Here is a 24,004-nt window from a genome sequence, read left to right on the forward strand (position 1 = left end):
ACATAAACTACATTTCGTTTCAAGTCAGCTTTATTGAAGTATAAATATCTCAATGTTTCAATGTCTTTCAAAAGGAGAAAATTAATGTTATTTAATATTATATAGGATGTATTATTAAAAAGTATTTATTCAGGAAATGTATACAGGAAGTCAAAGAGTGTGTAATAATCGTATATTTTAGCAAACATTACATGAGCCTTTTAGAATATTCCTTAAATAAATAATACAAAAAACAAACAAACAAACAAACAAATTAACTTTGGATAATAATTTTCGTCGTGGCGTACAAAAGTTTTGTGCACGCCAGTCCTGTAGGTGGCGCTAAGCTTCTGCTCTGCACACAATATTACTCCAGTGAACGATCGTGAACACTGTTGGTGCTGGATACATGATGGCGCAAAACTCAAGTGAGTATATAGCAACATTCATTCAGTCCTCAGCAGTCAACTTTAATGCCGCTGTTCACTATTAGAATCTAAATATGTTTTGTAAGGTTTCATTACTGCAAAAGCATCGATCTGTTTCTGTACGTTACACACGAAACACGTGCTTGACATGGAAGTTGCGTTCATCTTTTAATATTTAAAACAACACAGTGCATTACGAATGAATATACAATGTTACTGTCAGTATAAACCTGTTAGCATTTCGGATGTTTGTATAATATGCATCTGATCTCCCTAAAACATATATACACTAATACACTGTTTGTTGACAGGAATGTTAGAGACAGACAGTAAATACACCGATCCAGAGGTCGAGTGTAGGATAGATACTGCACAGACTTCATCTTCATTTCTGAAGAGACCAAGAGATGCGGATAAGGATGATGAAGATGAATCTCCCAAAAAGAAGCTGGTGAGAAATTCTCATACTCAATGATTAACTTATGTCAGTTACATATTTTCTGAGTATTTCTTAACATGTCTTTAGGCACATACCTTAGCTTTAGATTTATGCATTTGGCAGATGCTTTTATACAGTTCAGTCAGGGAAGACATTTTTTTTAAAATGTGTGTCCCCTGGGAATTGAACCTTCACAACCTCTGCATTGCAAACACAATGCTCTGCCAGTGGAGCTACAGGAATTAATATCTGCTTGTCTTGTAGGACAGGGGTTCCCAAAGTGGGGTCCTAGAACCCTTGGTAGACCTCAATGCTCAGCCAGGGTTATTAAGAAGGTGTTATATACATCTAATAACCATGTCTGTCTTGCTACTGTGGATTTTATGATAGCTTTTAACTATTCAAGCTCTGCAGTATAATTTCATTTTTTGCAGAATTATGCATGCCTTAATTTAAAAGATGTATAGTGTATGTAAAAGAATTTTAGTTGGTTGTGATGTGTGTGGCATAACTCAACTTTTGTGTGCTTTTCAGGTCACGGAGGAATCACTTCACAGTCAAAAAGTGGCCACACATTATAACAAACTTCAGGAGTGTGGACTGGCAGAGCGCAATAAAAGCAGGATTGTCCACTTGCGCAACTTCAACAACTGGTTGAAGAGTGTGCTCATTGGTAAGAAACATTGCACCTCTTAGTCTTCTCCCTCAAACAAGCTGGTTTTATGTGGTTGTGTTGTTGCATTCAAACTTTAGATCCCTTTAGTAGTAGTTTGCACTTGTGTTCTTTTTAAATCTCATTTGATCTTGTCGATGTTAGTGGCTTTTTAATCTCAGTGATTTAAATATCATTACTCTAATTTATTGGCTAAGTAATTAGAAACTGTTTTGAGGTCAGTATGTTGCTCTTCTTAGCTGAGATCTTGGATAACGTGAGGAAGAGGAAGAGAGATGTTGCCGTGTTAGATCTGGGCTGTGGGAAAGGAGGAGATCTTCTCAAATGGAAAAAAGGACGGATTGACAAACTGGTCTGTGCAGGTAACCACCACACAATTTTCTTTCATGTTTGTCCAGAGTCGTATAATTAAGAATTTTATGTGACAAATACATAGATATGCATAAACAATCTATAGTTAAATGTAAATCTGGTATACTCTTGTCGTGGAAAAATAATACTAATACATAGGATCTGTCCGTCAGAGATGATTTATTTACTTGTACAAGGACTCAACACATAACGACAGTGAAACGATATGTGAAGAAGTGAAGAATCTCAAATCCTTCCTTCATTATATACTGACATTGAGTTTGTACCACCCCCCCACATGCTATTCGATCAAAACAACTCCTTATTAGGTGTAGTTTAGACACTTCTGGGTGGTTATATTTACTCTACTTGTATCCAGGCAGACGATACATATGTTTTTTAAGCACATCATCACACAAACAAAAACCACACTTGCACCTTGCCATACTTCCTATCCCGAGCTCTATCGAGCTAGACTTCCTGTCCTAGACTTCACCCCACGCAGATTAAAATGTCATGACTGACATAAATCATACAATGAAGAATACAAAAATAATATAAATGCATAAAGAATAAATTTCCATTACAATTCCACCCCAATGTCCAAATGACATTTTTATCCAGACTTCCCTGCAGGCTTTTACGCTGCTCTCAGAAGCCCTTCGTTTAAACATTGATTGTAATACTTTAAGGAACTCAACCAGTTCAAAATTATCCTTCCCCATTTGATCCTCTTCCTCTAATTTATAGTCATAATTACCATGAAAAGCGATCACCTTGGTTGTTATTAGATTGTTAATGCACTTTAAAACATCATTTTTAATGTAGCAATTTACTCATCCCTTGTAAGCTTGCCTTAGGTTTTCAACACATTATTAATGCAATAATACAAGTGACAAACCTCCCATCCAAAAACACAGATTTCCTAAAGAACATCCTTAAAGATAAAATGAAACCTCGAAACACCAAAGCTTACCGGCTGACCAGTATAAACATTTCTGTATCATGAATCAGCATTTGTGAAATCTCACTGTGACGAGGTTATGCAACTCACTAGTAAGCTAAACATAGTTACTTACATTCCTACAGGTATATGTGTATGTGTAAAATTGTGTAGGTATGCAGATCCTCTTCAGCCCAGGCTGCCCGCTTTAGCCGTAGAGGGTCGTGTGAGGGGCGAGGTTCCACTAGCACCTCCTCATTTGCAGAGCCCTCCCACAACTATCATCCTCATTTTGCTCCTCAATTTTATTCTCAATTTCCTCCTGTTCGACCCGTTGGTACATCATTTTAGTCATACCTTTATCAATTGTTTTCTCGATGAGACCTCTTAATAAATGGTATGCAACAACATCCACACCACTTCAAAATAGCAATCATTACACCTATTAAGAACAACACAGATGAAATCTACCCACTCCATTTACCAAACCACTTTTTTAACATGGAATTGAAAGGATGATCTACATATTGTAACAGTACCACGCCCTCCAGGAAAAAGCTCATCGAAATCAAAAAATTAGAAACAGGAAGGGAATTACCCTCGAATGCGCATGCTCAATAGAACATTTTGGATATTTTGTGTCATTTTACTTAAATTGGTTCAGTTGTGTGAACTTTACGTTTTAACTTATAAACAACAAGTAGCTATTTTAAGCAAACTCAACATTTTAATTAAAAATAAGTAAACAGCATTTTCATAGTAAGGTATACTTTTTGATTTTACAGATTGTGTTCTGAGCTTTACCTTTACCAACATATTGTAGCAAAGTCAACCCATCTGGGAGGATTAGGGTGGACGGGCTTTTTGCCAGGGCTTAGTGGTATATTATAGTACTCACGATAGCCCCGGCAAAGGTGAGTGAACATGAATCTGCGGCTGGCGAACATAAACGCAACCCAAAACTGGCTGTCCAGATGTACTGGCACTGAATAAAACACATTGGAAATGTCCACGGTCATGTAAAATGCGGTGTTCAGTGGTATTTGTAACAGGATGGTATAAGGGTTGGGCACGTTCGGAGCCCTTGCTTCTACAGCCGCATTTACTGCCTGTAGATCCTGTACAAATCTCCACTCAGTGGGCTCAACTTTTCCTCTAATTTTCTTTACCGGAAATATTGGTGTACTTTCTGGTTACTACGAGCATGGAATAATAATTCCTTTTGCGAACAACGAATCAAAAACAGGTTTGATACAGTCCTCTGCTTCTTTTTTTTTTCCTTTTGAGAGGATCTTATGGTTTTCACTGGCGAAAATCACTCTTTGGTGTGATCTTTACGGACGCACATGATTTAATGAGACCCACATTATACTTATCTGTGGCCCACAGATGGAGTGGCATCGTGGACCGATCCACCCCATGTGTGCTGCCAACTGTCGCTGCGCTGCTATTCCCTGCGCTTTCGCAGAGAATAGCTCTGGTGTGCGGTTCTCCGCACACCTAAGGATGGAAAATAAGACATGTCATCATTTTACATATGCCAATTTGTGGCATTTGTGCATGCACTTACTATAGGGCCCACATACTCCCTTTCATATCAGTAGCTTTGGCCAGTGATATGTAAGGACCAGCATTTGCAACATCATACAACATAGAAGCACATTTAGGAAGCATCACACTCAATGCAGCCCAGGCCCCATTCCAGTACAACCAATTTGTGGTCAACTGATCACCAGACTGCTGTGCCCACGCCGCTTGGTAATCTGCTTCGATTTCCCAGGTGACATGAGCTGTGCAGTGCAAATCTTCTGGTGACATAAAATCTGAGGATGGGCGTGTACATTAGTGTGTTTTCAAACCAGCATCACTCTCAGGCCTCTCCCCCACAAACACACTGAGGCACACTTCCTTACACAGAGTCACATTCAACCCAGTCACTTCATCACACCATACCGTCATGTGCAGTTTACACATGATGTCTCTACCGAGCAAGTTATATGGGCAAGTTCTGCTAATTAGAAAAGAGGTAAAAAAAGAAGTTTGATTATGTTCATATATACATTGTAAAGGTTAAGAAAAAGTTTCTTTAACAACATGCCCTGTGGCACTGAGGGAACATTTTTCATTTTTAATTTTCTTTTTTTTTTTTTTATCATCTGTACAGATTTGGGCATATAATCAGCAATATTGAAGTGGGGGCCCCTGAATCTACAATAAAAAGAATCTTTTTGCCTGAGATAGACAATAAAACATATTGTAACCTTTCAAATGGTTTTCTTGCAAAAGATTATTTAGTATCACAGAGTAAAGTAGGAAAAATACTTCTTACCCCGGCCAAGCATTCTTCATTGCGACAGAGCATAAAAGAACCTACTTCAGTCTCCTCTCCACCGGCCCCCTCCCCGCTATTTAGCACATTTCAGTCTGCATGAGGTTTTTGAACTTTTAGTTCGGGGCATTGATCTTTCCAACGATCCATTGAATCACAGTTGAAACATCCGCGTTAATTCCACCGGCCGTTCCCTCGTCCCCGTCCTCTACCTTTACCCCTGCCCCTTCCTCTGTGGCCACCTCTCCCCTGCGGGTTAAGTGTTGGAAAACCGGAGTTACGATCCTGTTGTTGTGGATCGTTAAGGGTACATTGCATCATGGTGAAATTCATATCTTGTGCCTCCTGTTCTTTATGAGGCGTTCTTGTTTAAGTCTCTTCTCGTGGTGTTCCGCATGTCTCACCACTTCCTCCAATGTGGCCGTTTTCCCCCCGTCCAGGGTAGCTTTGATAGGTTCAGACAGTTCAATATCTAGATTTCTCATGAAGTACATTGGTAAGTGCATACTGTACGCCGGGTGGGGTTCATTATTGGGCATTTTTGCAGTTATGCCAGAATGTCTCTCAAAGTCTTTTTCTAATCTTGCCAGGAAATTACTCACGGTCTCTCCATCTTGTTGTTTTCACGTAGGAGTCCCGTGCAGCCACAGCGTTGACATAGAGATCGGCAGGGGGTATCGGTGTAGTTGGTAGCACGGGGCTCCTCCGACTGCTCCATTTTGCTGTTCATCGTATGGGGGTGATGCCGGCTTCGGAGGTAATTGATTGTTTTCGGAGAGGGTTTGGGTGTACAGGAGACTGGAAGTGCGACCCACATTGCCAGGTCCACTCAGGTCACATACATCACAGGAGGAAGAAGAAGAAGAATCACTATAAGGCATTATTTTAAAATACTGCTTATTCAATCTTTCTTCAGATTCTCTAATGAACATATCCATTACTGTTAACAATCTACCTTTATTCTTAGAATGATCTTTCTGTATTATTTTGGCTCTGAGCTCTTTATTTTTAGTTACACTGAAACTTATTTCCCCATATTTTTGTATCAGAGGTATGATTTCTATCCATCCTCTCCCATAAGTTCTTATTAAACCGGTTTCATCTCTGACAGACAATCCACTTTCCGTGTTCCATTTAGGACGGGGAGCGCTACTTCCCGTGTTTTCCATTATCTACAGGCGGGTACAATTCCTCTCAGTAAGTTTAGGAAAGTGTTTTCCAGTGATTACTATCACACAGACCCCTTTCTAGAGTTACGTATCCTCTACAGGCGGGTACAATTCCTCAGTAAGTTTAGGAAAAACACACTTTCCAGTGATTACAATTTCACCCAGACCCCTTTCTAGATAATTCTTTTTTTTTTTTTTTCGTTATCTACAGGCGGGTACAATTCCTCCAGTAAGTTCAGGAAAGTCCAGCTTTCCAGTGATTACAATATCACTCAGACCCCTTTCTAGATAACATATTTTTTATTTTATTATTATTTACCGTATTATCTCCACTGGTTCGTCTGGATCCCGTCACCTTTGGATCAGAGTCAACGCCCACGTCCCTTCAGCTGGGGGTTTGGGTCACCTCTCCTATCTATGGTGAGTTGATCAAACCGTTGACCCTTTCCTCGGGTTATTGGGATGCCATCCTCGTCGCCAAATTGTCGTGGAAAAATAATACTAATACATAGGATCTGTCCGTCAGAGATGATTTATTTACTTGTACAAGGACTCAACACATAACGACAGTGAAACGATATGTGAAGAAGTGAAGAATCTCAAATCCTTCCTTCATTATATACTGACATTGAGTTTGTACCACCCCCCCACATGCTATTCGATCAAAACAACTCCTTATTAGGTGTAGTTTAGACACTTCTGGGTGGTTATATTTACTCTACTTGTATCCAGGCAGACGATACATATGTTCTTTAAGCACATCATCATACAAACAAAAACCACACTTGCACCTTGCCATACTTCCTATCCCGAGCTCTATCGAGCTAGACTTCCTGTCCTAGACTTCACCCCACGCAGATTAAAATGTCATGACTGACATAAATCATACAATGAAGAATACAAAAATAATATAAATGCATAAAGAATAAATTTCCATTACACTCTATAGACCGTACAGCCAAATTCTACAAAGTTAGGGAATTTTTTTTTTAATGAAATTCAGAAATTAAATCAAAGACCAGCTTTAAACCTTCTACGTCCAGCGAAGACCAGCAAACCAGCTTAGCGAAGCTGGACAAGTTTTCAGCCTGGTCAAACTGGTTTTAGCTGGTGCTTTACCTGGTCTTGGCTGTATTTTCAGTAGGGCAGGGCTCTAGACTCTTTCATCATATCATAATTTATTGCAGACGTCCTGAAATATAAAGTTGATATATATATATATATATTCATCATCAGTCACATTTCTACAAATATGATCCTGGACCACAAAACAGCGCATAAGTAGCACGGGTATATTTGTAGCAATAGCCAACAATGCGTTGAATGGGTCCAAATTTCAACTTCATTTATTTATATAGCACATTTAAGTGCAACTATGTTGCCCAAAGTGCTTCACAAATTAAAATCCTGTAGAGGTACAGAAATATGGTACACATAAACTGAAAATAAAAATACATAAAACAAGTGTACACAAAAGCCACATAATAAAAGATCCCCACATCAAACTGTCTCCGCCTCAAAGGCCAGACTGAAGAAATATGTTTTCAGTTGGGACTTAAAAACCTCTACTTGAAAGACTATTGATGTGTCTTGCATATAAGAAAGGAAGCTGTCACGGGATGGCACGAGGGTAAGTAAATTATATTTGTGATTCTGGACCACAAAACCAGCAGTGGCGGCTGGTGACTTCTTTTTTTGAGGGCGCACGATGCGAAGTTCGTCACAACATGTATGTAGCACGTCATGTGTGTGGTTTGTAATTTCAAAATATGTGTTCTGTGCTTTGAGAGATCGTGTGTGCATAACGTGTCATGCCAAAATAAGTGCCTGCTGCAGACGTGTCTAAAGTGTTTATAATAAAAGAGACGCTCGCGTTTGCCAGATACTCGCATAATCTTATGTGTAATCAGAGTTTACTATCAAGGAAGTGTCTAGTGTGTATTTTGTGAACATGAGCGTCTCTTTTATCGTAAACGGTTTTGACGCATGTGCAGCAGGCACTTATTTTGACAAAACACTTGATGCACACAGGATCTCTCGACACGCAGGACACATATTTTGGAAAAGGGAACCATACACATGATACTCCAAACACATATTTTGAATTGGCGCCCCTCGGATGAGGAGTCACGAGCCGCCACTGAAAACCAGTCATAATGGTCAATCTCAAAATTGAGATTTATACATAATAAATAAATAAATAATATAATTTATAATAAAATATTTATGAAAACAGCTTTCTATTGACGCATAGTTTGTCAGGATAGGATAATATTTTGTAATAAATTGATAAATATTTTTTCAACTTTTAGATTTTATTTGAAATCTGAGATTCCAGATTTTTAAATGGTTGTATCTTGGCCAAATATCCTATCCTGACAAACTATGCGTCAATGGAAAGCTTATTTTTTATTTTAGAAATTATATCATATATTTATTTCTCATGTATAAATCTCAATTTTAAAAATTGACCCTTATAACAGTTTTTTTGGTCCAGGGTCACAAATATGAAAAATCTCTCATAATTTACTCACCCTCATGCCATCCCAGATGTTTATGACTTTTTTTCTTATATGCAAGAAACATCAAGAGTCTTTCAGTTTCTTTAGTTAATTAAACACATTTTTATTTATATTAATATGCCATCATGTTAACTATTTATATTGGGTTCAAATTGTAGAAGCTCCAAAAATCAAATACAAACCAGTTGAAAGAAGTCATGTATATCTGGGATAAAATGAGGATGAGTTTTCATTATTTGGGTGAACAATTCCTCTAACTACAGAACAACTTAAGCCAAAAAAGTGTTAAAGCTCATTTCACTCATCCTTATGGTATTGCATAAGTTTTGTTAGTGCTTGACTGTATTGCTATTTGTATGTTATAGATATTGCAGCGGTGTCCATTGAACAGTGTCAGCAGCGTTATAATGACATGAGACGGAGAGGACACCCAAATGATCGCACATACTCGGCCGAGTTTATCACTGCAGATTGCAGCAGGGTAAATTTTTTGAGTTTGGCAGGAAAACCTATTCAGATATTTCAGCTAACTGGTTCATTTTTTTTTCAGGTGTATGGAAGTTAAACACTTCACTTTTTAAAAGCTGGTTTCATTTGTGCTACGTATATCTTCATGTTAAAATCTTTAGGGGTTTTCAGTTTTAAGGAAGAAGCATAAAATAAAGTCTTTGAGCATCAACGCATGACAGTACAGTGTCACATGCTCTCTTTCTTTCTGTTTCAGGCATTGCTGACTGAGAAGTTGCGAGATCCTGAGATGCAGTTTGACGTGTGCAGCTGTCAGTTTGTGTATCATTACTCCTTTGAGAGCGAACAGCAGGCTGACACCATGTTGAGAAACGCCTGTGACAGACTGCGACCTGGAGGATTCTTTATTGGGACAACTCCAGATGCATATGAGCTGGTGAAGCACACACACACTTATTGTCATACTTATGTCTATTCAAGCAATAAGATATGAGAAGCTGTGAAGTATTATACAGTCTTGATTGGGAGGTATTATTGGGCACAATGTTTTTTTCAGCATTCATAATCATAAATTCATAAATAGAAGGCCACAAATGTTTATTAAAATGTTATTTTGTATTACTAAACGTGGTGCTTTATTTGAGATGCAAAAAGTGATAAACACCACATTCGTCAAAAATGAAATGATGATATTAACTGAATGCATATTATACGTTCATCAAATACTTTCACTTTACATTTTACTTTCATTACTAAGCTGTTTTCTCATTCAGTTTGTATTTTAATATTTTTGGTCTTGGTCCACAGGAAGCGCTTGGAGGAGTCTGACTCCAACAGCTTTGGAAATGAAGTTTACTCTGTAAATTTCCAGAAGAAAGGGGACTATCCTCTTTTCGGCTGTCAGTATGATTTCAGCCTGGAGGGAGTTGTAAATGTCCCAGAGTTTCTGGTGTATTTTCCCCTGTTTGAGGAGTAAGTATTGCATATTATTATTTTAGTTTTTTTTTTGTTGCAGTGGTAATATCATGATTTGCCAACAGAGGGCACCGGCGACTCATAAATCTCCTGTTAAACATCTGTAGTTTCTGAAATACTAATGATGTCATACTTTCATGTGATTGTCTGCCTCTAGAAAATTTTTTGACATAGGTTAGATGAATTGAATAACACGTTTATATTATTGATTCTGGGATAGTTAAAAATCATTTAAAACCTGCTCTTTTTGATTAGATTGAAAATACAGCAACTGTGTTTAAAGGAATATTTCACCTTAAAATTAAAGGTATAATCTACTCATTTTCAATATTAAAATGTTATTACCATAACTAAGAATTGTTGGTGCATCCCTCTATCGTCTGTGTGCGTGCGCGTGGGTGCTGGAGCGCGCTGCGACACTTCGATAGCATTTAGCTTTGCCCCATTCATTCAATTGTACCATTTAGAGATAAAGTTAGAAGTGACCAAACACATCAACGTTTTTCCTATTTAAGACGAGTAGTTATACGAGCAAGTTTGGTGGTACAAAATAAAACGTAGCGCTTTTCTAAGCGGATTTAAAAGAGGAACTATATTTTATGGCGTAATAGCACTTTTGGGAGTACTTCGACTCGCCTGAAAAGTCCGCTCCCCTTCTCCTTCTCATAATGGGAGAGGGAGGGTGTTACTGCGCCGAGTCGAGGTGCTCCCGAAGGTGCTATTGCGCCGTAGATTGTGGTTCCTCTTTTAAGTCCGCTTGGAGAAGCGATTCGTTTTGTTTTGTATCACCAAACTTGCTCGTATAACTACTCGTCTTAAATAGGAAAAACGTTGATGTGTTTGGTCACTTCTAACTTTATCTCTGATTGGTACCATTGAATGAATGGGACTAAGCTAAATGCTATCGAAGCGTTGCAGCGCGCTCCAGCGCTTACGTGCACGCACACAAATGATAGAGGGATGTATCAACTATTCTTAGTTAAGGTAATAACATATTTTAATATTGAAAATGAGTAGACTATTCCTTTAAGATTCTCTCATAATTTACCCGGCCTCATGCCATCACAGATGTACATCACTTTCTTCAGTTGAACACAAACTCAATTTATTAATAGAAATACAAACTGAAGAGAGAGAAAGTTTCATGGCTCAACACAAAGAATTTGTATTAATGGTTCAGGTTTTCAAATTTTTTACTGGCCCCACCAAAAAATATTTCATTGTCACATATTTAAAATGATAATTAAAAAATAAAAAACTGACTGCAAATCAGTCACTGCATTGTTTCGTTTGTTGTGTTTTACCCAAGTACCATATTTTTCGGACTATAAGTTGCTCCGGAGTATAAGTCGCATCAGTCAAAAATGCGTTTTGAAGAGGAAAAAACATATAGACCATTTCAAAAGATGTAAACACTACTGGTCCAGAAACACTTCCTGTTTCAGTTTGTGACTGTTTTTTTTTTATTATTTCACATATATCATTATCTGTAAGATGTTTGTTTAACTTTTTGATTCAGTTGTATATGTTCTGTTGGTTGTATTTTATCCCAACGTTTATCTAGTGTTAAAAAACTGAAACAGGAAGTGCTTTTGGACCAGTGTTGTTTACTTCTTTTGAAATGGTCTATAAGTTGCACTGGACTATATGTCGCGTTTATATAAAAAATGATTTCACAAAATCCAAGCCCAAGAACAGAACATACCTGGGAGGCTAAACAGGCTAAAATAACAAGCCAAATCAAGTTCAAAAAGGTCCTGAAGTCATTCCGCATCACTTAATCCATTGAATTACATAAATACAGGAGCAGCATAGAGCGGACTCTCGCGGCTGTAGATGGTAGTGGTTTCTCTTGGTTCATATGAAATCATTTTGACATACAAGTCACACCTGACTAGAAGTCGCAGGACCTGCCAAACTATGAAAAAAGTGTGACTTATAGTCCGGAAAATACAGTAAATGTCTGCGTCCAAGATGTTAAATTATTACGTTTTCATTTGGCCTCATAATTAAAGGGCGCTGCCGCCATCTTAAAATCTCTTTGCTGTACCAGCTGACATAACACGCAACATATGCAACAGTTTCCCCAACAACCTATAAGGTAGGAGAAACCTCACGACATTGCTGAGAAGTTAACATTTGTGACGCCTAAAATGTGTCTAGATGGTAACATTGCATAAGAATACATAAAAAAAATGGCCACAGGCAGAGAATTTATTTGTGACTGGGGCGAATCTCTGGCCAGTGACGATACTGTTTACTGGCCTGAGCTTCTCTCACGCTGGCCCCGGGCCATCGGGCAGTCCTTTGTGTTGAGTCCTGAGTTTGCTTCAGAATGCATTTATTAACTCACTGGAGACTTCTGGATTCCTTTAATGATGACATTTATGACGGATAGATATTTTTAACTTTTTAGGACCTGTGTATGTACATTTGACCATGTGCCCAAATTATTTTATTTGTGTTCATCTGAGGAAAGGAAGTCTTTTAGATCTGGTATGGCATGAGGGTGAGTAAATTATGGTAGACTTTTTTGTGTGAAGTATTCCTCTAATAATCACTCTGTTAATTTATTCATTTTTTTATGGTTATTGGTTTGTGCTAAAAAATTTACATTCTTTTTTCTTTATTTTATCCAGAATGGCAAAAAAGTACAACATGCGTCTGGTTTATAAGAAAACGTTCAAAGAGTTCTTTGAGGAGAAAGTGAAAGATGAGAAAAACAAAGTTCTCATGCAGTGGATGCAGGCACTAGAGGTTTGTGTGCTTTGTTTCTTTTTTACATTTAAAGTGACACTCCACTTTTTTTGAAAATATGCTCATTCTCTAGCTCCACTAGAGTTTAATTTTTACCGTTTTGGAAGCCATTCAGCTGATCTCCGGGTCTGGCGGTACCACTTTTAGCATAGCTTAGCACAATCCATTGAATCGGATTAGACCATTAGCATCACGCCAAAAAAATAACCAAAGAGTTTTGATATTTTTCCTATTTAAAACTTGACTCTTCTGTAGTTACATCGTGTACTAAGACCGACAAAAAATTAAAAGTGATTTTCTAAGCTGCTATGGCTCAGACTATAATCTCATTCTGGCGTAATCATTCAGAACTTTGCTGATGTAACATGGCTGCAGGAGGCGCAATGATACCAAGCACTGCCCGAAAATAGTCCCCTTGGTTACTTTCAATTGCAGGGGACTATTTTTAGGCAGTGCATAATATCACTACGCCTCCTACAGCCATGTTACATCAGCAAAGTCCTTGATTATTACGCCAGTTTGAGAGTATAGTTCCTGGACATATCCACCTAGAAAATCGCAGCTTTTGGTTTTCTGTCGGTCTTGGTGCACGATGTGGCTACGGAGGAGTCATGTTTTAGATGGGAAAACTGTCCAAACTCTTTGGTTATTTTTTTTGGCGTGATGCTGATGGTCTAATCAGATTCAATGGTTTGTGCTAAGCTTGATAAAAGTGGTATCGCCAGACCCGGAGATCAGCTGAATGCATTCCAAAATGGTAAAAATCAAATATTTAACTCAAGGGGAGCTGGAAAATGAGCATATTTTCAAAAAAGAGGAATGTCCCTTTAAATCAGTGCTTACTAATTCCAGCTCTTGAACCTTTCCCTCCAAAAATGCTTGAGATTTCTCCGTATAACCTCATTCACACGGCACTTTGGTCCCTGAAAATATCTGTAAAATTGGCAAGTCGCACTCTCGCAGTACCACATGAAGTGAAGCAAGCCTTTCATGGGAGAGGGATGATAAGGTGAATCATGTGTTTTATTAAGGGAGACATAGGGGGATAGAGAAACACTGCACTAAATGAAAATATTACAGATGGGAATATTAATATAAAATGTCAGTTTTTACGACACATACTGGGCTTGGTGTTGTATTGAACATTTCTACATATGTCTCAAATGATTTTGTTAGGAAATTAGGATCGCCACGTAGACACCGTAACGATTTGGTGACTGTAATTTTACCAAATATGCCTATTATTTAGTAGAAGTATGTTTAACACTTAGGGGGCGTGCACACCAAAACTTTTAAACGTGGCTGAAATAGCCTGGAGGACACAGAATGCCAGCTGTTTTTTCAGTCGGTGTGATACTTGAGAGGTGAGGTGGTTGGTTGTTGTGATATTTGTCCCACCCTTTCTCCACTGTGATTGGACGGCTGTGTAAGAACTTGACATTGACGAGAGGGGCTTTTAACCCAAAGTTGAATCTCTTTCAACCGCGCTGGCTTTCAGTGCAGAAGAAAACCACTACCTGCTGGCTTTTTTTTTTTTTTAAATGTCGAGCTTCCATTGAAAACAACTGAAAACATGCGCCGGCCACGGGCATAAAAGCTTTGGTGTGCACACCCCCTTAAAGGGGACATTTTACAAGACATATTTAAGATGTCAAATAAGTCTTTGGTGTCCCCAGAGTACATATGTGAAGTTTTAGCTTAAAATACCATATAGATAATTTATATAGCATGTTAAAAATGCCACTTTGTAGGTGTGAGCAAAAATGTGCCGTTTTGGGTGTGTCCTTTAAAATGCGAATGAGCTGATCTCTGCACTAAATAGCAGTGCTGTGGTTAGAAAGTGCAAAGGGGCGGTATTATCACCTTCTGACATCACAAAAGGAGCCAAATTTCAGTGACCTATTTTTTCACATGCTTGCAGAGAATGGTTTACCAAAACAAAGAGCTACTGGGTTGATCTTTTTCACATTTTCTAGGTGTGTACAAGCACCGGGGACCCAATTATAGCACTTAAATATGGAAAAAGTCAGATTTTCGTGATATGTCCTCTCTAATAAATTAATAATATTACAGTTGGCAGTGGTTGTCTAGCTAATCAGATTTCTATGTATTTGTTGATGTAGCACTATATGTATTTGGCTTCAAGAGTAAAGTTTGGCTTTCTGTAATTAGTCAATCAAACACAGTAAAAGTACATTAACATTGAATTTACACACTCCAGGCGAGGGCTGCGCAATATACCGAAATAGTAGAAATATTGTGCATTTGCACACAGCGATATGCATATCGCAATGGTTTGTAATAAATTAAAGATTTCATTTTAATACTTTAAAAAGTAACATATGGTCAAAGTTTAAGGTAGATAGGGATAATATATTTTCAGGCATGTGGATGTTAGTTGGGATATGTGTGCGTGTGCGATACTGTGCATGATGGTAATATTTATTTTATTTATTGTTTGTTTGTTTACGTTATTGAAATATCTGATTTGTTTTATGCAAAAATAAAACATGGCTGTTCACTTTCAGAAGTTGTTTTGATGGTGGAATATAAAAAATATGTTGGTTATATAATTTCATTTTGATTTTGGAAAAGGAAATATGGTATAGATTAGCGAATAGCACATTATTTAGCATGCTATCATATATTGCATTTTCTGTCAATATCACACGGCCGTACTCCAGGCCTTTTGGCACTTCGAGAAATGCCTTTGTAATCCTTTTAGCTTCTCAGGTAGCAATGTGAAGATATTTGCTTCATTAGACTGGATGTTACGGCACATTTCATCCTCGGGCTGCCTCCGTGAGTCCGATCTATCTGTGGATAATGATGTCTGTTTATCTGCCCCGTCTTATCTTTACTTCAGCAGAATCAAACAGTTTTCTTTCTTCTTGTTGTCATAGCAATACCCTCCGGATGAGAGAGGCCGGCTGGCGTCCGATTCACCGGGAGAGTATGACCATGCCAAGACATTATCTGAAAATCCTGCTGTTAGACTTCCACTGGTGAGCATTAAACATCATTTTTCATCCAGTGAAATCATTTTATTCCCCTTTAATTATGCTGTTTTAATAGTAAGCTCTTTTTCTCCACAGGGAACCTTGAGCAAGTCTGAGTGGGAGGCTACAAGTATGTAGTGATGTGCACTTCCTGTTTAAATCAGATTGTCTTATTATGAGTGTCTTTTGAAATCTCACGTTGTGACAAACGGATGCTTTATGTTACTCAAATACCACGTCAGCTCATTTTCTTAGCTATTGTACCAAACACGGCAATGGTAGAAACTGTTACAAGAAGCTGTTAAAAAGAAAGTAAGAAAAAAAAACAATTATTTACCCTTATGCCATCCCAGATGTATTTGAATCCCTCTCTTCAGTCACAAACAAACAAATATATTAAAATGTAGTATTTTGTAGTATGTTAAAGCCAAAAAGCACATACATTTATTATTACAGTAAGCCATTTCTTGTGTTAAGAAGTCTTTTGAAGCAAAACACTACTTTTGTGAGAGATAATATCTATTAGCAGTGATGATGCCATTTTAATTATGATTTCTTTATTATTATTTATGGTTTAACTGAAGGAAGAAAGAGCATATACATATTGAAAGCAGTGAGGGTTACTAAATTTTTAAAAGAGCTGGTCTGTATTGAAAGGTATCTCAGCTCACACCCAAGCCATAAAAGGCCACAGCCGCTCTGTGGGAACTCTCTTTTTAAAATACATATTTTATCATTTGGATGAACCCCTCTACTGTGGCAAACCATGTGGTTCTTTTCATCTAAATGTAATTTTTTTGGCACTTAAAATAAGTTTAAGGGGGTTACTTAAACTTTGCTCCTTACTAACCGAAACTTTATAGTTCCAAACATTCAGTCATGCACTGTAGTTATTTAATGGTATAATTATTGGGAAATTATTATGTATATTACAGTAACATTAAGAAAATTAACCATTGGTTTAATACAGTTAAAAAGAAACATGGTTGCTGTAGTAAAACCATGGTAACCACAAAATAACCATGGGTTTGAAAACCATAGTTAAACCATGGTTATAGTAAAATCATGGTTTTGTTAATAGTAATCAATAAACCAAAACATGGTTAATATACTTTTACCACAAAAAACATGGTTCATTTTCATAAGGGACATTTAAAGTAGAGTTCTCAAAAGCCAGATAATTAGCCAGATTGCACCAGATAATCTATTATGTCAAGTTAATGAACATTCTGACTAATACTAACAACAGAATATCCATGTATCAAAATTATGCATTTCAGTTTATATGGGTTGTCTTTTTCACTCACCTAAAGGATTATTAGGAACACCTGTTCAATTTCTCATTAATGCAATTATCTAATCAACCAATCACATGGCAGTTGCTTCAATGCATTTAGGGATGTGGTCCTGGTCAAGACAATCTCCTGAACTCCAAACTGAATGTCAGAATGGGAAAGAAAGGTGATTTAAGCAATTTTGAGCATGGCTGTGTATTTCACAATCTGCTCAGTTGCTGGGATTTTCACGCACAACCATTTCTAAGGTTTACAAAGAATGGTGTGAAAAGTGAAAAACATCCAGTATGCAGCAGTCCTGTGTGCGAAAATGCCTTGTTGATGCTAGAGGTCAGAGGAGAATGAGCCGACTGATTCAAGCTGATAGAAGAGCAACTTTGACTGAAATAACCACTCGTTACAACCGAGGTATGCAGCAAAGCATTTGTGAAGCCACAACACACACAACCTTGAGGCGGATGGGCTACAACAGCAGAAGATCCCACCGGATACCACTCATCTCCACTACAAATAGGAAAAAGAGGCTACAATTTGCACGAGCTCACCAAAATTGGACAGTTGAATAGTGGAAAAATGTTGCCTGGTCTGATGAGTCTCGCTTTCTGTTCAGATGGTAGAGTCAGAATTTGGCGTAAACAGAATGAGAACATGGATCCATCATGCCTTGTTACCACTGTGCTGGCTGCTGGTGGTGGTGTAATGGTGTGTGGGATGTTTTCTTGGCACATTTTAGGCCGATTGGGCATCGTTTAAATGCCACAGCCTACCTGAGCATTGTTTCTGAACATGTCCATCCGTTTAGGACCACCATGTACCCATCCTCTGATGGCTACTTCCAGCAGGATAATGCACCATGTCACAAAGCTCGAATCATTTCAAATTGGTTTCTTGAACATGACAATGAATTCACTGTACACAGTCACCAGATCTCAACCCAATAGAGCATCTTTGGGATGTGGTGGAACGGGAGCTTTGTGCCTTTGATGTGCATCCCACAAATCTCCATCAACTGCAAGATGCTATCCTATCAATATGAGCCAACATTTCTAAAGAATGCTTTCAGCACCTCGTTGAATCAATGCCACGTAGAATTAAGGCAGTTCTGCAGGTGAAAGGGGGTCAAACACAGTATTAGTATGGTGTTCCTAATAATCCTTTAGGTGAGTGTATGTCACAAATAATATCTACCTATTATAACACTGTAGTACCATAAATATGGACAAAAATCAGCTCAACTTACTCAGTAAACAACAGTGAGCTTATACTTTTCCAAATCTAAGGTATTACTGTTACACCAAATTTAAATCTTCAAAAGTTTTAGCTTTCTTTTGACAAGCAGCAAAAACCGGATTGAAAAATAACTGCAAATGATGCAATACTTCCACTTAAGTTGTCTTATTCACCACCTGACAGTTTTCTGGTCTTTATGTTTCACACTAACAGTATATGTATAAAAGTATAGTCTTGATCACCTGCTCAAAAGGTCTACGCTTATTTAATAATGCAGATTATTAATGGTTGTGTTATGTTTGTTTTTGTGGGATTTCCCTTAAGTAGATAGATCATGCAAAAATGAACTTTTTGTCATCATTTACTCACTCTCATGTTGTAAGGCCCCATTGACTTTCATAGTATTCTTTATTCCTACTATGGAAGTCAATGTTGTTTCTGATTCATTTTCATTAGAAAAAGAAATTCATACAGGTTTGAAACAACATAAGAGTGAGTAAATGATGAAGTTTTGGGTGAACTATCCCTTTAATTTAAACTTTGGCAAAATACGGGAGAGCATACAGATTAAATTGGAGCCGCTAAGTCATTTAACAGTCATTGTAGCCAGTGAGAGCAAATCAATATGACTGCAAAGCAAGTTTTAATTAGATTTGCGCTATGCACCGTTCCCCACAATGTGAAAAAATGAGATTTTTAGAATGGAGAATACAGCATACACTTTAATTGCTGACATTAATATTATAATGAATTTATATGTATTAATATGACATTAAATGAATTCTTATGGACAATTGTATATTTACATAAGGTAATAATTGAAATTAATATTTATATTCAAAGAAAATATTCAGCATACTGTTAAATTTCAAAGAAATAACTGATAAGTTTGTGTCCTTTTTAAACAATTAAGTCTCTCTTGTGCACGTCTTGCCCACGTTAGGGGACAAGTTCGGTGTTTTGCACTTGGAGCTCTGTTTTCAGATTGTTTATGATTAAATAGAACGGTTTTGACTGAAGTTTCGACGTGTGCGGCTGCCCCGAGAGTTTTCGGGTGTTTGCTGTTTCACCTCCCGCCTCTACGGTGGGTGTATGGGTGCACAGGAACAATCCTTCCTAAAATGCATTAAACTTTCAATGGAGTTGGCCGAAACTACAATAAAATCTGTTGGAAAGCATCTTTTACAGTGATTTTTGTGTGAGCATATCAGTGAACACCCCTGACCACTCGGTGAGTTTCACGTCTTTGTAAACGAAAGTTTAATGCATTTTTGGAAGGATTGTTCCTGTGCACCTATAAAGCCATTATAGAGGTGGGAGGTGAAACAACAAACACCCGAAAATTCTCGGGGCAGCCGCATATGTCCAAATTTCAGTCAAAACCGTTCTATTTCATCATAAACATCTGAAAACAGGGCTTTAAGTGTAAAATACCGAACTTGTCCTTTAAACACTGAGAGATTACTGGCGATTATTTTTTTTTAGTAAATCTAGACCTGTTTTACATATTTTCTTTTTTGGAGCTATATTTAATATTTAATAATACATGTGTGGGTGAGGTACAGCTTTTGTATCAGTAGAGTCCCAGACACGACAGTGAGAGCTAAGCACCAAGCTTATTTTGAATTTATTTCTGTTTTTGATCCTACATTAGATTTCATGACAATCAAGTTTGTGATAAAACTCCAGATTACTATTTGTTTTATGGTTAAAGGAGATACTTAACATTAGCCCATACGTTTCAATTGAAGCAGCAAATGTCATTTACACAATAAATATGATAAAACCAAAGCAGCATTTCCATCCTATTTGCTCAAGATAACAAAATTTCCTCAGGGAAACTGGCACGAAATAGCAATGTTTGTAGCCGCTTGAGAAACCGGCATGCTTTTTATGTAATAAATTGCTTGGGGCATGCAGAGAAAATGCTCTTGAGCTTCATATTTGTGCGAGTGAACTTCATATAAGATGTGAATTATTCAGAATTTGTTCAAATCTTCTTTGTGTCCACCTCACGCAAGATGATGATGAGGTTTTTATGCACATTTTGTTCGCATCTTAGTTTTCATCCCAAAATTTGCATAAAAATAAGTAGATGGAAGTCTGTTTTAGATGTCAGAAATATGTACTCTCTGAAGAGACAGTGAAGCAAGAATTAAAGTGATGCATTGGAGGGAGGTTCGAAAATGAATAAATATAATCAAATTGTCCTCACATCTTCTTAAGCACACTGCAAACCAGTGCAAAGATAGCAACAAGGCCTTTCTTTGTGTCAGATGTCGAGTTTTTCAGGATTGTAGCGTCAGTCGGGACTCTGGGAAGAGAATGATGTTATAGTTGACGCACCTAGCATACGATGTCTTGGGTAATGTGCACACTAATGCTACAGAAAACAAGAGACTGTTTGTCTGGGTTTATACAGAAATAACTGTTGGTGTGAAAGCACATCACAAGCTTGTCGTTTTCTTATGCACTTCTTTTATGTGCAGACTAGATTGTATTGCATTGACGGTCTAGTTTGAAATATCTAATAACTAACTAGCAATAATATGTCTATGTCTCATTGTCTGTCTTCTGTTTTTCTTTTTCAGGCCTATACCTGGTGTTTGTGTTTGAGAAAATGTCATAAGTCAGGGGAATCGACCATGGTGCTGGGTGATTACCGCGGATGTGGATTAGACGTCTCCTGTCTTCTAGAAGCCTGCCGAGCCCTTCAATTTCACAAAACATCAAATATTTTATACAGTCGGTTCTTTCCGAGTGGGAGGCTGAAGAAAGAAATAGTGGTTTTGAGTACGTGTTAGGAAAAGACTGGCATGTGATAAATATTTAGGTGGATACTGTATTTCTGTGGTTACTGGTAACCTTTGCTACAAACAAGCAGGGTTTTACAGTCCCTATGGGTTTTGTTTTGATCGGCAGACTCCGCTTTTTCCTCAGGCTTGACTTGAACACTTTGATTATCTAAAAAACAGGCACCTCCAGAAAAGCTCGTTTCTTTCTTCATTTCTTTCAACCAAAGCTCTATTTGTCAGGCAAACTGTCTTGTCCAGCTGTGAAGTGTTAATTGGTTTGTTGTTTGATGTGTGACCAATGCATTTTCTGTGGGATGATGTGCTGTTGTTTTGCACGAAAGGAGCATTCACAGTAATCCATGTAAATGCAGGTTTAACTGGGTTCAGTATTTTTAGTATCAATTCTAATTATTTAGATTGTAATACTTATCTGAAAATATAAAGTTTTGGATTTCATTGTTTGGTGTTGTGTCTGTAAATCTCTTTTAGGTGATTTAAATATTCAGTTACGTTTTGTTTTAGTTGTATGTCTGTGACTCAAGATTTGTGGTTATTCATTTCACTAATGTTGTTGACCCAGAACACCGCACATATTCTCTGATATCGAAATTGTAATGCTTGACTAGTGTGCGTCTGAATCCTACATTTTCAATAAAACTGTATGCCAAAAAATACCTAGATCGTCTACTGATTTTATTATGCTCTTATTGATGCTTTACTCTCATGCATGAGGCCACAGGAGCTGCAAAGTGTTAAAAATACAATAATTTTGAGTCATGATTTTGTAGTGTAAGTGATAAAAGTACACATTAAATGAAAAAAAAAATAGTACACATTCCTTATGGTTAAGGTGTAGCTGTTTACCAACACCTGAGGAAATGTTTTTGCGATTATTGATGTCTGATATATAGCTGCACTATCAGAAAGAAAATGTGCTAGTAGAAGGTACAAAAGTTTTCACTGGGGTGTTACCTTATTAAAAAGTAAACTTTTGTGAATAAAAGGTTCATACTGGTACATATTAGGAAGACCTTTATCAAAGGTACTGTCCCAGTGACAACTTTTGTACCTTTTTGTTTGAGAGTGTGAGCTCATAAGTTTAGATCAATCTCTGTGAATCTGCAAACTAAAAAAATAATAGAAAGGATCATAAAATTGCAGTTTTTCAAAACCTGGCTGAATGAGTTTCTTAAAGTTGCAGTGTGTAAATTTTAGCGGCCTCTAGTGGTGAGGTTGCGAATTGCAACCAATGGCTCAGTTCACTGCTCACCCCTCGCTTTTGAAACGCATAGAGAAGCTACGGTAGCCACCACCGGACAAACATGTCACCTTCGGAGACAACTTATTAAAAAAGGTTTGTCCGTTAAGGGCTTCTGTAGGAACATGGTGGCACAAAATGGCGACTTCTATGTAATGGGACCCTCAGTATGTAGATAAAAACGTCTCATTCTAAGGTAATAAAAACATAACGGTTTATTATTAAAGCTCTTTTCACACCCCTGATAATATAGTTTTGTGTATTATTTAGCATTTCTGTCAAGAGATCCTTCTAAAAATTACACACTGCACCTTTAAAGCAACACTAAATAGTTTTTTCTCTTTGCTCCCCCTACAGGTTGGAAGCGGAAGTGTCCATTACCACTGTCCTAAATAATTTAGCCTACTGCAGCATAGCTGGCTCTGACTGGATTGTAGGTCTGCCTTAAAGCAAGTTTTTGTAGTTTCCACTCGAACTACAGGACGGTTGGAAACTTCTTTAGTGCGGTTTTGGCCGATAGAGGGCTGCAAAGCGAATGTGAAAGTGCAAGTGAAAGTTTCGAGTGGGTGAACAAATGAAACGTTATTTTAAGGTAAAAAAAACTCTTTGGTGTTGCTTTAATTCTGTTGAATCCAAAATATATTTTGATAAATGATGATAACCACACAACTGACGATACCCACTGACTTCCATAGTAGGAAAAACAAGTACTATGGTAGTCAATAGGTACCATCAACTGTGCTTAATATGATTTATCAAAATATCTAATTTTGTATTCAACAAAATAAAGAAACTCAAAAGCAAAAATCTTATTTTTGGGCGAACTATTGCTTTACAGGGGTCATAGCGTGAAAATCTGACTTTTCCTTGTTTTTCAACCTAGAAAACGAGAAAAAGATCAACCCAGTAACTTAGTTTGGGTAAGCTATTCTTTGCAAGCATGTAAAAAATTAGGTAGTTCAGATTTTGCTTGTTTTGTGAGGTAGCAAAGGCCAATTACAATAATACTGCCTCTTAATCTGAACTGTCCAATCACGGCACTGGCATTTAGTGCAGTGGGAAAGAGAGAAAAATATTTTTTTAATTGCAACAAACCACCATTATGGTGATCCGTGTTTGCATTTCATACAGTCATTTGCATTTAAAAGGAAACACCCAAAAACAGCGCATTTTTGCTCACCCCTACAAAGTGGCAATTTTAACATGATGCTATAATAAATGATCTGTGTGTATTTTGAGCTAAAACTTTACATATGTGCTCTGGGGACACCAAATACTTATTTTACATCATAAAATATATCTCATAATATGACCCCTTTAATACTGTACAATGTTAACTGGTGATCAGCAATTGTTTTAAAGTTTTTGTCTACTGTTTTTCAGAAACTTCGATC

General features: G+C 37.5%; 1 protein-coding gene across 1 annotated transcript; it reads left to right on the plus strand.

Annotated features, from left to right (window-relative positions):
- Positions 1 to 269: 269 nt before the first annotated feature.
- Positions 270 to 22,026, plus strand: rnmt (RNA (guanine-7-) methyltransferase). The gene is made up of 11 exons (XM_055220099.2): positions 270 to 407; positions 719 to 858; positions 1,381 to 1,519; positions 1,759 to 1,881; positions 9,199 to 9,314; positions 9,558 to 9,739; positions 10,109 to 10,273; positions 12,916 to 13,033; positions 15,937 to 16,038; positions 16,129 to 16,162; positions 21,149 to 22,026. Exons 1-11 carry the CDS (start codon positions 389 to 391, stop codon positions 21,184 to 21,186), a joined length of 1,176 nt encoding a protein of 391 aa, XP_055076074.1. The 5' UTR covers positions 270 to 388; the 3' UTR covers positions 21,187 to 22,026.
- Positions 22,027 to 24,004: the final 1,978 nt, after the last annotated feature.

Source organism: Misgurnus anguillicaudatus, chromosome 20, assembly GCF_027580225.2.
Source record: "Misgurnus anguillicaudatus chromosome 20, ASM2758022v2, whole genome shotgun sequence".
In the NCBI taxonomy this organism is placed as follows: domain Eukaryota; kingdom Metazoa; phylum Chordata; class Actinopteri; order Cypriniformes; family Cobitidae; genus Misgurnus; species Misgurnus anguillicaudatus.